Genomic DNA, 15,479 nt, shown 5'->3' with positions numbered 1-15,479 from the left:
AGATTTTGAAGCCAGCTTCATAAGACTACTCGACAAAATAACTAATGGTTCTCGAATTGAAATAAATCAAACAGGTAAGCTCCTTTTCTGTCCAATCTGAAAGCACCTGTGCATACTACTTAAGTGTTCCTTTGTTTCTCTTTTTTAATGGTATAAATATTGTATTGTGTTCAAAACTTTACTAATCATGTTGTGTTATAAAAGCCATCATTCAACTGGAATGTTTTGAAGATGTACCCTTCAGAATTACACAAGGGAGCTATGAGTGGTGGTTATAATAAAGACTTACCATTCTGAGTTATCAAAATACTATATTTAGTTGGAAAGACTCAGTTTCCTGTCTGTGATATGATTGACTGAAGATATACATGAAATCTCCCAATTTAAGGAGCATACATGTGCCTTAAGTAAGATAGAAAACTGACAACTTTATATCAACAAACAAGCACTTCTTTTTTAATAATAAAAATATTTTATGCTTAACATTTCCATAAAACTTTTCAAAGTACATTTATATCATCCCATTAAATTTCTTATAATAAACTCTGAGATAGTTTGTGTATGCTGACATTTTAGTTTTGTCTCTTAAAATAGATTTACACAAGTTTATACAAAAAAATGTTAAAATCCCTTTACCTTTTTCTTCTTCTGTTCCTTCTCTGGAGATTGCCACTATCAGTATTTGCTTACATAGTCATTATGTAACTTAACATCAACAGGGTCATGATTTTTATACTATTCTGCAGCTAGCATTTTTTTCACTAGCATAAATATTTAAGAGCTATCAATGCCAGTTTATGTAGGTCTACCTCCATGTTTCTGTGGGCTGTAGTGTAGTTTCCACTGTATAGATGGGTGATAATTTCTTTAGCTGCTCCCTATTGATAAATTTTCGGTTGTTTCTAGCTTTTTTTTCTGCTGTTAAAATGTTTATATTGTATAGGATACCGTGGAAAACATCTTTTAGTTGACTCTGAACTCTGTACCTTTGGACACATATTCCACAAAGGAATCTCTGACCTTTAATATACATGGGTTCTAAAAAGAAGATGAGCTTGGATTCATATGTGGCTCTGGGCTACGTGAGATGTGCTGATTTGTAGCTGCAGTTAGCCATAACTGGTGGAGAAAAAGTTTCAGGGATGAGCTATTCAGGTTCCCTATGCCAGCTATAATTCCCCAAGTCTTCTTTGGCTTGTTTACTTTGAAAATCTAGGAATTTTTTTTAGCAACTTTTATTGGTGATTCAAAAGGCAGATGATTTTATCCTGTAATCATATCTGCAATAAAGGTTAAAGAGTAAGACATTTATGTGATCCTGCTCACATCCTGGGTCCTTTTTTCCCCCCCTTCTCCTCACAGTAGACACCATCATTCTGATGATCTGGTCAGTTTCTCATGAACAGATGGAATTGAAAAACTGTGTGACCGTATACCTTTTGCTGGCTTCTTGATCTAAAAGATGGTGTTGTGACTCTTAATACTGTTGAAGATAAATGACCCAGAATTCTTCTCTTTGATCAGAATATGATCCTGATTATGATTTTTTTGATTTGGCTGTGCAGTAAAACTTAAATTTATTTCATAAAACTCCTAAGAACTGTTTCCCATTTGAGTGACTGAACATGTCTCTTTTCCTCTAGTATTAAATTTATTTTGGTACACTGTAGCAGAAGACATTGCAAAAGGTTTTGAGTATCAAAAATACCTTGTTTGCCCATTTGCCACCCCTGCCCCCACAATCTGTAGTGTTTTCCTATGATAAATCTAGTGAGAAACTTTTAGATGCTATGAATGTGTGAAAAAGTGAATAATGATAATAAATAGTGTCTACCAAAGCCATAATTTTAGATATTTCCATTAATATTAATACCAATTATTAATGATTAATTTTTCATTTAATATTAAAATAGCCATCATTAATGGCATCAGATGCTACAAAGTATATGCTTTTTGTAGGGATCTCGTTTTTAAGTAAAATGTCTGAGAAATCTCATGTCAAGCTGTAGCTGTGATGATGTAAGACCATCATCTATGAGCCTGCAATCAGCACAGTCTGAGAATGTGCTGCAGGGAGGCCATCGTGTCTGTTAGGAGCCCTCCTCTGTGCCCACCATGAGTTTGGCAGCTGAGATGGCTTAGGGAGGGGTTAAATTTATCACTGTTTATTAAATTACATTCATAGCTTATTATTGTTACAGAGGCTTGACAGTAATAAGTCAGCTTTTGGGGTGAAATATGGGCTGTCAGGGATGGCATTTTGAACTTCCCTGGATGCCCTTGTCAGATTTTCCCCTTGGGACTCACTGCGTTCCTTGCCTTGTAACACTTGGTTTTGTTCCTGCTTCATCTGGCTGTTTTTTCTCTGGTTTAAGGAACGACCTTATATTATCAGCCTGGCCTCCTGTTCGGTGGATCAGTGGAACATGACTGTAGTGTCCTTCGAAGTATTGGCTATTACCTGGAGGGTCTCCTTTGCCTGGCTCCATTTATGAAGCACCCGTTAAAAATAGTTCTCCGAGGAGTGACAAATGACCAAGTCGACCCTTCGGTGAGTGTTGAGGTCAAACCGTGGCCTTTTATCTTGTAACAACTCAACTTGTGAGGGAAAAAAAAGTGTTCTAAATCCAGTTTTATTTTCAAGTGTTTCTTCAGTCATTTACCTCAAGACTTAGAGGTTAATTCATTCTAGAAGGAGATGAACCAGGATTTGTAATCATCAAATTCAGAATGATTGCTGCCATTCAGCAATGTGCCTTTCGTTGGTAGATGTGGAAACCTTTATAGGAGATGCTTGGTGTCCATTATGTTTGACATGAACTGTAACTCTTGGCTGAAGTGTGCGAGTGGAGTTTTTGTAGTCATGTGAGAGCCGAGGCTAGAGGGCAGGTGATCAAAGTTTTAGGCAGGAAATAGTATCCTTTGGCATTACCACAGCATAATCTTGACTTATCTAAGCGTCAGTTGTAAACGCAAGGACTTTTTTCATCTGAAAAGACTGTGGAGATTAAAAAAAAAAAAGCATGAGGACAAAGAAGAAATGTGTTAAGGATTGAGTTTGTGAGTACCACCAAGCATCTCATCAGACATGCTAATTTTCCTGCATCTATAAAGAGAATGATTTACTACCCAACTAACATTTTCACTTTGATCACTTTAGCTGTCTTAGTGCCAGTCTTAGACATCTCATAGGAAAGAAAGGAGTCCTCAGTTTTGAATGCTTTACTCTCCAGAGAAGATATCTTAAAGCTGATGGCTATGAAATTCTGACTGAGGAAGCACCCTTGTTTTCACTGCTACTGACATAGGCCACTGCCAAAAAATGGGCAGCTTCTGAGATAGCTGTGAAGTGTGTAGCTTTCCTACCTGGGAAGGACTAGTCAGTTAATTGTGCAGTGAGCTGCTAGTATTCACCTAGATACTTATTAGGGTGTAGACATGGTTAATGTGTTCTTAGGTCGAAGACTTGTTTTTCAGTTCTTTTTTTTTGAGACAAGGTCTCACTGTGCAGTTCAGCTTAGAATTCACTGTGTAGCCCAGGCTGGCCTTGAACTCCTGCAATCCTCCTGTCTCAGCCTCCCAAACGCTGGGATTATAGGCATGCACCACTGTGCCCAGCTTGTTATTTAATTCTTAGAATAAACTCATTCCCTAGGATGCTAAGTATATGGCAAGATCTAAAATTCTTAGCTTTAAAGGAATGTTGCATAAATTCTTAGGAATTTGAAACTTAAGTGATTTAAGTGATTGCTTTTTTACTTGCATTTTCTAGAAGATTCTAGGAAATGAACCTGTTGGTTTGAGAAGAGGCTTGTGCACATTTTTTTTTTTTTTTTTTTGAGGGGATCAAACTTGGGTCCTTGTGTTTGCAAGGCAGGTGGCAGAAGCACCGAGCTAAATCCCTGGCCACGTTTTGTTTTTAATTAGTTCATGTTTGTAGTACATAATGATTACATTCACTGTAAAGAGCTCATACATGTATATAACACATCTTAATTCTTTTTATGTCCCCCTCCCTCCCTGCTGCATTTTTCCCCTACCCTCTCTTCATCTCCTTTTTTCTCCTATTATCTGTGTTTTATTTTGCTTTTTATTTATATTTTAGGTTTCTCATATAAGATAAACCATGCAATATTTAAGCATGGGTGTCTGATTTATTTCATTTAATATTGTGGTCTGAAGATGTATCTGTTTTCCTACGAATGTCTTATTTATTGTTCTTTATGGCAGGGTAGTACTCCATTGTATATAAATACCACATTTTCTTTATCCATGGACATAGGCTACTACCAAGATTTCCTATTATTAATTGTGCTGCGATAAACATGGGCATGCATGTATCACTGTAATATAACATTAATTCTTTGTGGAAGATTTCTAGGAGGGCAGTAGCTGTGGCAAATGGAATTTCTATTTTTAGTTTTTTGAGGAATCTCCATACCGACTTTCATAGTGGTTTTACTAGTTTACATTCACACCAATAATGTGGAAGTGTCCCCCTACCTCCAGTTTCACCACCATTTGTTATTTGATTTCCTGATGATAGCTCTTCTTTCTGGAGTAAGATGGAATCTCAGTGTTGTTTTAATGTACATTTCTCTAATGGCCAGAGAAATGTATTTATTGGTCATTTGTATTATTCTCTTGAGAGGTGTCTGTTCATTTCAGTTTGATAGGGTCTTTTATTGGGGGAGGTCTGATTTTTTTTTTTTTTTAGTTCTTTTTATATTCTAGATATTATATAGCTGCCATAATTTTTTTCCCATTCTGAAGGTTGTCCCTTCACTCTGTTGATTGTTTGCTGTGCAGAAGCTTTTAAATTTGATATTATCCTATTTGTTGATCTTAATGTTATTTCTAGTGCAATTGGAGTTCTATTCAGAAAATCCTTGCCGAGGCCTATGTCTTCAAAAGTTTGACCTATTTCATCTTCTAGAGGCTTCTACTTTTCAGATGCACATAATGGGAAAAGGTCCTGAAGAATTCTTGGAGATTGCTGTGAATCTCCATTTTGTACTCTTTTTCTATAATTGCTAATAATTTTAGAAGCTATTCTCAATGGCAATATTCAGCAAGTTTTAAAAATTTAAGTTTTATATATTAACAGTAACAAAAGATCAGTGGATAAATTCTCCAGAAATAGTGTTTTTTTAATGCAGACTATTAAAAATAAGTCTGTTTTCATATGCTGCCAGACTGCTTTTGACAGCTGCATGACTAAAATGATGATGGTTGGCACGGTGCTCTGGCCCAGGTTAAAATAAATAGACCTAGTCCAGGACAAGCAGTGACTTTAACCTGTGGTGTCTTCTCAGGTGTCCTCTTGTATGTGGTTTACACACCATTTCATGCCCAAGTTCACTCATGCATAGAAGGATGAACACCTTGAGTGGTTCTGCCTGCCCTCAGGGAGTTCTCATTCTCTTGGGCTGGGTAGCTCTAGACACACCTAGACAGGCCTCAGGCTGACTGCCTCTGGGTCCTGGTAGGGTTACAAGAAAAGTTCTGGGCATCAGGGCCTGAGTCTGTTTTGTATTAGAATACAGTCTGTTTTGTAATAGAATATATGGCACTGGATAATTTATAAAAAACAGATTTATTCCTTACAGTTCTAGAGGTTGGCAAGTCCAAGAGCATAGTGCCAGCATCTTGTGAAGGCCTTTCTGCTATATTTGTAGGGCATCACAGGGCAAGACAGAGAAAAACTTGGGGAAGCCCATCCTTTTACTGGAAGCCCAGCGCTGAGATAACTAACCCACTTCCATGATAATACCTTTAATCTGTTCCTGAGGGTGAGGTCCTCATGACTTAATCACCTCTTAAAGGTTTCACTGAGAGTGAAGCTCAGCCAGTCCCAACACCCAGAAGGAAGTTCCCCCACTGCCATCCCAGGCTCCTAGGGCCAAGAAGATGAGCCGGTCTCAGCACCTGGAAGGAAGCTTCCCCGCCTCCATCCCAGGCTCCTAGGGCAGTGAAGCTCAGCCGGTCCCAGCACCCGGAAGGAAGCTCCCTGCCTCCATCCCAGGCCCCTAGGGCAGTGAAGGTCAGCCGGTCCCAGCACCGGGAAGGAAGCTCCCTGCCTCCATCCCAGGCTCCTAGGGCGGTGAAGCTTAGCCAGTCCCAGCACCCAGAAGGAAGCTCCCCCACCGCCATCCCAAGCTTCTAGGGCAGAGAAGCTGAGCCGGTCCCAGCACCCGGAAGGAAGCTCCCCCGTTGCCATCCCAAGCTCCTAGGGCAGAGAAGGTGAGCTGCATGGGTGCCAGAAGCATGCACCCCCCCCACCCCCCACCCCCCGTGGAAATGAGAAGACACATAAACAAGCCTCAAAAACAAACTTCCAGATCACTTCCAGCAACCCCAAAGGGAAATGAGATGGAACATTCTGATACTCAACCACCTGGACTCTCTGAACTGGCAACAAAAGAGGATCTAGGAAAAATGAAATCAGAAATAATTACTCAGATAACAGCAAAGATTTTGTTCATGGTGCAAGACATGATTAATAAATCTAGAGAGGACACAGATAAAAAAATAGAGGATCTGAGGAACATGATGGAATCCCAACATAGGAAACAAATGGAATCCATAAAACAGATACAAACAGATTTCCAAGAGATTAAAAACTCCATCGAAAGTCTGAGCAGCGGAATGAACCAATGTGAGGATAGAATTTCAGATATAGAAGTTAAGATTGCAATTAGTGAGGAGGAAAAGAAAAATTGCTTTAAAATTGTGAGGGAACATGAGAAATCAATCCAGTGGCTGCTAGACAATGCAAAGAAGAGTAACATAAGACTGATTGGAGTCAGTGAGGAAAGAGGAGAGAGTGCAGATGACATTAAAAAAACTGTTCACAGAGGTGATAGCAGAAAACTTCCCAAGGAGGGGAAAACAACTTGACATACAGATAAGTGAGGCATATAGGACTCCAAGTAGCTGTGATAAAAAAAAACTACACATAGGCATATAATAGTTAGGATTCCAGAAATCCAAGAGAAGAACAAAATTCTACAAACAGTGAGAGAAAAGAAACAAATCACATAACAAAGGAAAGCCCATCAGAATCACAGCAGACTTCTCAATGCAAACCCTCAAGGCAAGAAGAGCTTGGAGTGATGTATTTCAAGCCCTAAAGGAAAACAGCCTCCAACCCAGATTGATGTACCCTGCAAAACTATCTTTCAAAATGGATGGAGAAATGAGATACTTTCATGATAAAGAGCACCTCAGGAACTTCATGAATACCAAACTGGCACTCCAAAAAATTTTAGACAATACCCTAGGAAAGACAATGAGGATCACAATCCCAGGAAGCCCAGCAGAATGAATCCATTGGGCATGACAAATTAAACGCAAAGGGAGAATCCAACAAAAAGATAAAGTCATGACAAGGCTTTTAAAACTTTTAACTTCATCTCCCTAATGAGTGTATAACTAAATCTTGTTATTGTACTGATTAGTATTTTTCTGATTCTAGAGTTGCACACCATTCCTTGTGCTATACTGGCTATTTATCATCTTCTTGTGTCTACATTTTAATTGGGTTGTCTATTAATGAGCTCTAAGAATTCTTTACATATTCTGCTCATAGGTTATATGCATTGTAAATATGGTCTGTTAAGGACTACTTTTCATTTTAATGATGTCATTTAAAGTTCTAAATTTTGATGGAATCTCATTTATCATTTTTTTTCTTTTATACATCATGTTTTTTGTATTCTAGGTAGTTCTTGCCTACCCTAAATTCATAAACAGTTTCCCTTATAATTTCTTCTTAAAGTTTTATACTTTTAAGCTTTCTTATTTAGGTTCATAGATCCCTTCAAGTTATTTTCATGTATGGAAAAAAAGGGTTGAGGTTAATTTTTTATATACGGATACCAGGTGTTCTAGTGCCGTTCGCTGAAGACACTATCTCTTCCTCGGCTCTTGAATCGAGTTTATATTCTATAAAATGCTAATGTTAAATAATCTTTCAAAACTCAGTGGACCGTATATATGTGGTTCGATTTCTAGATTCTCTGTTTTATTCCATTGATCTATATGTCTTTCCTTACACCAACACTGCCTTGATTACTGTAGCTTTAGAAGAAGTCTTAAAATTGGGTGCTAAACGTCTTCTAACACTGTTTTTGTTTTTGGCTTTTCTGGGTCCTTTGTACTCCTACATAACTTTTAAATTTCAATATCCAGTTCTTCATTTATAGCAAGTATACACAGACCTGAATTTTTATATATACCTTGCATTTTCTAATCCTGCTAAATTCAAGTACAAGTTCTACGGGCTCCTAGAGATTCCTTAGTATTTTCTCTGTAGATGATCATTTCATCTACATATAAAGATTTTGCTTCTGCTGTGCCAATCCTATCCTAGTTGTGTCATTTTATTGCTAGACTATTTTGATTTAGACCTATGTTTCAAAGTCTAATGGACAAATGACGAGTAGGCATATATGCCCTTGTTCCCCACTTTAGGGAGAAAGCATTGTATCTTCTCCATTTACATAAGGCGCTCTCCCTGGAAGTATGGAGTACATGTCTTTGATCTGTTGAGAAGGTTCTGTTCTACTTCTAGTCTCCTGATAGCTTTTACCATGAACAGCTGTAGAATTTAGTCCAATACTCTTTCTCCAACTAGTGACAGGATCATATGGCTTTCTCCTTTCCTCTGTTAAAATGATGACTTTTGGGGGTGGATCTTCCAATGCTGAATCAACACTGCCATCCCTATAATAAAACCACTTTCTACATTCTGCCAGATCTGACTTCTAAGAGTTTGTTTTGTTAAACAAATTTCTATCTATGTTCATACCTTTTCCTTCTATTATCTTTATCCAGTTTTAGGATTAGCACAATGTTGAGTTCCTAAAATGAGGGGAGAAGTGTTCCTTCTTTTTTCTGCTTTAATTGTTTGATATAATTTATCAGTTAAAATGTTTATGAGCCTGTTGTTGTCATATAGGTAGGTTTTCAAGCTAGGAATGTACTTTCTTTAATAGGTGCTATTCAAATTTTATATTTCCTCCAGAGTTAGTTTCATTAATTTGTCTTCTAAGTTACTTCTTAGAAGTTGTCAAATTCATTTTAAAAAAGATTTTTGAAATATGCTTTCTATATCCTTTTAAATTCTGTAAAATCTGTGGTAATGTCTCCTAGATCTTAATATTGTAATTTAAAAAATGTGTAACTGATATTGTGTAACAGGAAGAAAAGGTCTAAAGGAGTAGGGGAATTGGGAGGGTTAGGGGAAGGGAAAAAAGGGAAAGGAAAACATATGAGAAGAAAAAAATGGAAACAAGGTCTTTGCAAATAGGGAAGGCTGGAGAGGGTGAAGGGAAGGCAGGGGAAGGGGAAAAAAAATAAGAACCAAGAGACTCATGTAATGGTACAAGATCCCAATGATGAATGTAACTGTATTTTATACCTAAAATGTACCAATAAAGTTAATGGGGAAATTAAAAAAAAAAAAAAAGGTTTCACTGAAAGCTGTTAAAGTAACAGTTACATTTTAACATGAGTTTTGGAGGGTACATTTAAACCATAGCAGTTGGGTAGTGTTTCTAGAGGAAGGGAAACAACCATGGGGTCACTATGGGCTTTAGGATAATTCTGGAGGTCAAGTCACCAATTAGTTGGAAAGGTGATAGATTAGTTAGATATTATGGAGATGGAAGCAGAAAGTAAGAGGCAAATATGAAGGATGGTATGACAAGAGAGGCTTCATAACTTGACATCTACTTGAAGATGGACAGGGAGGAATGGGCCATAAATTATTCCATGTTTTTGTCCTGGCTGACTTTAAAGATAATATGTAGAAAGAGTTTGACATGATGAAGGAGAAAATTGTGGTAGCATAACGATTTGATTTTGGCCTTATCCCCTGGGCAATGGCAGCATAACTACTCGGGACTTCCATTTGGCAGCTGGAAGGTATTGTCTGGAGCCTCAGAAACAGGCCATCAAGATCTGTTTAAAGTCTTACAAGCCCAGGCATGATGGCACATGCCAGTAATCCCAGCACTCAGGAGGCTGAGGCTGGAGGACCACTGTGAGCTCAAGGCCAGCCTGGGTTACATTGAGTTCAAGGGCTGCCTGAGCCAAATAGCAAGATCCTGTCTCAAAAAGAAAAGAAAAGAAAAGAAAAACAGACTGAGAGTAGAAGGGAAATGAGTGTGTAAGGTATAAGAGGTGGAAGAGAAGGAGGAAACAGAAGTATTTGGAAAAACCAAACAGCAGTCAAGTTCTGAGTGGCTGGGGATGACTTAAAGAGTCCTTTGCAGGTGTCAGGTGTCAGGTTAGTTTGGATAGTGAGATGTAGCAGTGAGAGGTTTTGTTGAGGTCTGAGACAGCAGTGTCATTGGAGTGCAGTGGCAGGTACAGGCTGAGAAAGGAATAGGAGTTAGAGCCACAGAAAGTTAGGAGATCCTTCCAGAAGCTTAGGTAGAATGGTTTCTTAAGAACTGAGATTGGGAATGTTTTTTACAGTAGGGAAGCTTCAATCAGCCTGTAACCTGAGAAGTTGTCATGCAGAAGGGAAAGATTAAAATAAAAAGATAGAGTACTTAATAAGCCTAACTCCCACAGAAGTTCAGAGGGGATAGGGTAGCAGAAGTGATGGGATGGGCCTTATAAAGGGTTAGGGACTTTTTTTTTTCACTTTAGAGGCTAGAGGACAAGAAATGGGAAAAAATTTGGAGAAGAAAAGTTTCAGGAAGCTTCTGAATCTCAATCATGTGGAACCAGAGTCTCTAGTAAATATTGACCAGTGCTGAAACGTTGGTCAGGTGGTGGGTGAAGGGTGAATATTCTGTTCTTCCAGTTCCATCCTAGAAAGGGAAAAGAAACGCAGTACTCATTGTTCTAGGTGCACAGTATGTACATATGTGTGATCCATATTTATCTTCTCCCAACTATTTATCTTCTATATTTATCTTCTTGGGCCAGGGATTTAGCTCAGTGGTGCCACCGCCTGCCCTGCAAGCGCAAGAACTGGAGTTCGATCCCTGGTACCAAAAAAAAAACAAAACGAAACATATTTATCTTCTTGTCATTGCTTAGACGAGGTAATTTGAGGGTGAGTTTCTTTTTTCATGAGGTGTGGATCTGTTCACATTTCTGTTTACTGACTGCAGAGTAAGAGGATTTACCTTTGCCCTGAGCTACCACTTGGGTGAGATCTTTTCCTTTGTTCTCTGTAGAGTGACAGCTGAGTTTCCCTGAGGCAGAGCTTGCAGCTCACCTTTACTCTGCTAAAGCCAAAGTGTGCAGAACTGGAGAAGGCAGTAGAGTGTTCAGCCCAGCCTCTCATCTCATGCAGGAGGAAACTGAGGCCCTAGGGAGGTAAAGTGACCAGGGTCTTACAGCTGGTTAAGAGGCAGAGTGAAGCTCAGATCCTCACCTACTCGTATAGCATTTACCCACTGCACTGCGTCTTTCAGATGGAGAGTGATTAGGAGATGGTATGACACATGGACTTTTGGCTGATTCAAATTAAATTTGACTGTCTTCTCTGACTCAGGGTATGAGTAGGATGTGCCAAAAGGGATGCTCTATCTTTTCACCTTTCTTTTTCCCCAGAGAACTGGTGGCTGCCTAGTTCTAGGGTAACCTACATCCTATTGCCTAGTGACATCATAGCTGTTATAAACTTGCACCTATCCTAACGTTGTAGTATAATGCATTCCTCATGTTCGTTGATGCTGTTGTAAACAAACTTGCTGCATAGCCAGTTGTATAAAAATGTAGCACAATTATGTATAGCACATAATAAAAATAATAAATGACTTACTGGTTTATGTATTTACTACACTATATGTGTGTGTGTGTGCTCACGTGCGTGTGTGTGCATACATGCGCTCTTTCTTGGGGATTGAACCTAGGTTGCTCCCCAGCCATGCTACACTTTTGTTATTTTAAAGTGTACACCTTCTACTTATTAAAAAAAAAAGTTAATGCTAAAACAGCCTCAGGTAGGTCCCTCAGGATTCCAGAAGGCATTGTTATCATGGGAGGTGACTGCTCCATGCCTGTTAGCACCCTCAGAGACCTTTCAGGGGATATAGTGTGGGTAAAACTGATGATTCTGATCCCGTGTAGGCCTAAGCTAATGTGTGTGTATGTTTGTGTCTCTCTCTTTTTTTTTTTTTTTTTTTTTTTCTGATACTGGGGATTAAACTCAGGACCTTGCATTTAGGAGGCAGGTGCAGGCCATGGAGCTACATCCTCGGCCCTGGATCTTCATTTTTAATAAGAAAAAAGTAAAAAATAAAAATAAAATTAAAAATAGACTAAATCATATAGCCTAGATATGTAATAGGCAGTGTCATCTAGGTTTACATAAGGACACTCAGCTGGGTGTAATAATGCATGATTATAATGCCAGCTACTTCAGAAGCTGAGGTAGGAGGGTTGCAAGTTCCATAGCAAAAACCTGTCTCAAAAAAAAAAGTATATAAAGATACTGTGATGAAATCATGTAATGATGGATTTCTCACAAAACATCCCCACTGTTAGGTGATGCATAATTTATATTAAGTGTTTGGGGTTTTTTTAGCTTTAATATTTGGTTGAAATTAGCTAACCTTTAATAGCTTTTCCTTGTCACTGCCCCTGCCACGCCTGATCTATTGTGAACATCTTCCAGGTTTTATAGGCCATTTCTGCTTGTTATTTTTTTGATATTAGAGTATTCAGTTGGGGCCTTTCTTCTGCTCTAACACTGTATTAGAGTATTGTTCTATTGAGCCAGCCTGTTAAGAGTTGTTGACAGCTTAGAGACAACCAGGCTTGAGGCCCTTCTATTAAAGTCACAGAAATTGTTACTTTCTTGTCTGAGGCCATACAGATAATTAGAAGCAGAGCCTGGACCAGAACTAGGATTTTTTTCCTGGACTCTCTGCTCATGCCGCTGGCCCTCATTGCCCCTGATAGGGTCAGCCTCACCAGGGCCAAGAGGGGAATGTCTTACTCCATTGGAAACAAATAAAAGTAATTTTCCTTCCCATGTTGCAACATTCACTGACTTGTTACATGTACGTGATTTGAATGTCATCCTTATACTCTAGGAGGAATTCATAAATGAATATGAAAGACCTGGGAGTGGTGAATAGGAAAGAGATGACAGCAGCCTTTGGCATAGTCTACATTTACCGAGAATGCTGTTATAATTTCAGGTGTGGGCTTGTGCTGCTTCATGTAGTTTGAGATTGTCATTCCTTCATTGTAGCTAGCGCACTCCCATATGGAATCACCACCTGTGTCCAGATTCTTAGGTTAGCACTGAATAATTTGGTTTGCTTTGAGTCAGTGCCACTAGCTCAAACATTTAAAAAAAAATCATACTAAAACAGGCTGATATTTTCTTCCATAGTGTATACACCTACAAAAATGAGCAGAGGTCAGTTTGTTTTTCTGAGCTCAGCATTTTCTCCATCCTTTTTGCATGATGCTCATGGTAACTTCAAGGTAAGTGTACATCTCTGTGTCATCAGTGAGGAAAATGAGACTCAGAGAAGCCTAGTGGTTGTAAAATCTCAGACTTCCTCAGGTGCAGAGCAGTTGAAAGCCAGCATTCTTTTTCTTTACCAAACTGTATCATCTACCTGGTTGCTAAGCCTTGCCTGCTTCTTCGACTTTTTCTGTCTGCCCAAAACTTAATTATACTTTTTTCCCTGAAATAATTTATAGGTTGATGTTCTTAAGGCAACAGCACTCCCTCTATTGAAACAATTTGGGATTGATGGTGAATCCTTTGACCTAAAGGTAATGTATGAACTGCTGGCTGTATGTATCTGTAAAACATTTTCTTACCAGCTCATTAGAAGAGCTCTGTGGTTCAGTGTATGAGTGTTTGTGTGTCCTATTTGAAGTCACCATTTATAAGAAGATCCACAGGGCCCATGAACCAAATACTATGGACTTTTTCTGTTTTGTGGCTTTTTTTTTTTTGAGGCAGAGTCTCCCTATGTAGTTGAAGCTGGCCTTGATCTCACTGTGTAGCCTAGGCTGGCCTGGAACTCACGAACTCACAGCAATCCTTCTGCTTCAGCCTCTCGATTGCTGGGATTACAGGCGGGTGCCACCACACCCAGTGCAGCACTATGGACTTGGAACAGAAAGGGATGTAGTGATGACAGTAGTAGCCAGCAATTATGTTTCCCTTACTTTGTGGTAGGTATCTTGTGGTAGGTACTAGTGTAAACATTTTATACATATTGACTCTTTTGCTTCTTGCAGTAGTTCTGTCCAATATCAGTTAGCTAAGAGAGCAGCAAGGATTCAGGCCCTACTGCCTCTCTAAATCTAAATGATATACATAGATACAATTTGTGTCTAGGAGCTCCCAACCTATATGTCCCTGAGAATTTTCAGTATTTCAAAACCTAGTAGAAGTGATTTAAGCATCTGTTTGCTACTGAAAAGAATTACATCAATTCAGTATGGTGACACTGTGTAGCATTTTTTTAAATGAATGCTTTTTAAGGGGGGAAATAACTTTTTTGGGCGGGGGGGGGGTTTATGTCGAGTTTTGATACATTAGTTGTTTGTATGGGAGGAGAAAAAGGTACTCCTGGTGGTTAAGAAATGGGATCTGCTGTTGAAATAGGATCTGGTGATGAACTAGGATGAAAAAATAGATCCCAGTGGTGATGTGACCTGCTCAGGGTTATGCAGATGAGAAGCAAAGCCACTGTGATTTGAACATGCTGCTGAGCTTGTGTCCTCTTGCAGCTAACATGAGGTGCTGTTGCTTTTGAAGGGATTAGCAAGCCAACAGTGGAAGAGCTATCTGTCTTGTGAGGAAGAGCCCAGGGTAAAACCTTCCTGAGATGAGTGCCAGGGGAGTCCTGCTTTGTTGCTTCTGGTTTTATCTCCCTATTCCCCAAATTGTTTTGTGCAGATTGTGCGTCGAGGAATGCCTCCAGGAGGAGGAGGTGAAGTGTTTTTCTCATGTCCTGTCAGGAAGGTTCTGAAGCCCATTCAGCTCACAGATCCAGGAAAAATCAAACGTATCAGAGGGATGGCGTATCCTTTGCATTGGGTTTTGATTTCTTACTTATTTTCTTGCCCTATAAGAATGACTAACAGCTTTATTTCTTCCCGAGGCTGTTTACATTTTCAAAGATACTCTTGGGAAAATTTTAACAGTGAAGTATTATTAGTGGGATATGTTTTATCTTCCTTACCATGATCAGATTGATTTGTTTTGTTTGTTTGTTTTGTTTTTAAGCAAGTGGCTCCTGTGTATGAGATATTCTCCCTAGTGCTTTGGTTTAGAGGCTGTGAATGTACTCCAGTCCCTCCCTCCCTTCCTCAGAAGAGCCCATTATCTGTCAAAGAAAATAAACTTTGTAAACATATAGTTCTGATATAAAATGTAAAGCAGTACAGGAATATATACAGAGGGCTGAGGGAGCTGAGAGTAGTGGATGGCCAATTTTATCTGGAGGATTTAGAAGGGCTGAGATAATAATTAACAC

At 39.0% G+C, this 15,479-nt stretch overlaps 1 protein-coding gene across 3 annotated transcripts in view; it reads left to right on the top strand.

Annotated features, from left to right (window-relative positions):
- Rcl1 (RNA terminal phosphate cyclase like 1) overlaps window positions 1–15,479 on the top strand; it is a 64,325-nt gene that overhangs the window by 24,311 nt on the left and 24,535 nt on the right. For all 3 annotated transcript variants that reach the window (XR_015439927.1, XR_204902.3, XM_004838239.3), the window contains exons 2-5: window positions 3–74; window positions 2,376–2,551; window positions 13,687–13,761; window positions 14,900–15,024. Coding sequence is in view for 1 of the 3 variants with exons in the window: in XM_004838239.3 (XP_004838296.2) it covers window positions 3–74; window positions 2,376–2,551; window positions 13,687–13,761; window positions 14,900–15,024 (448 nt within the window). In the remaining 2 variants the exon portion in view is untranslated. The remainder of the gene's footprint in view (window positions 1–2; window positions 75–2,375; window positions 2,552–13,686; window positions 13,762–14,899; window positions 15,025–15,479) is intronic.

Source organism: Heterocephalus glaber, unplaced genomic scaffold (genome assembly GCF_053883595.1).
Source record: "Heterocephalus glaber isolate CG9 unplaced genomic scaffold, H.glaber_assembly_v1.0 deba00001481, whole genome shotgun sequence".
NCBI classification, from domain to species: Eukaryota; Metazoa; Chordata; class Mammalia; order Rodentia; family Bathyergidae; genus Heterocephalus; species Heterocephalus glaber.
Note: the sequence above shows the minus strand (reverse complement) of the source record. Positions and strands in the feature narration are given on the sequence as shown.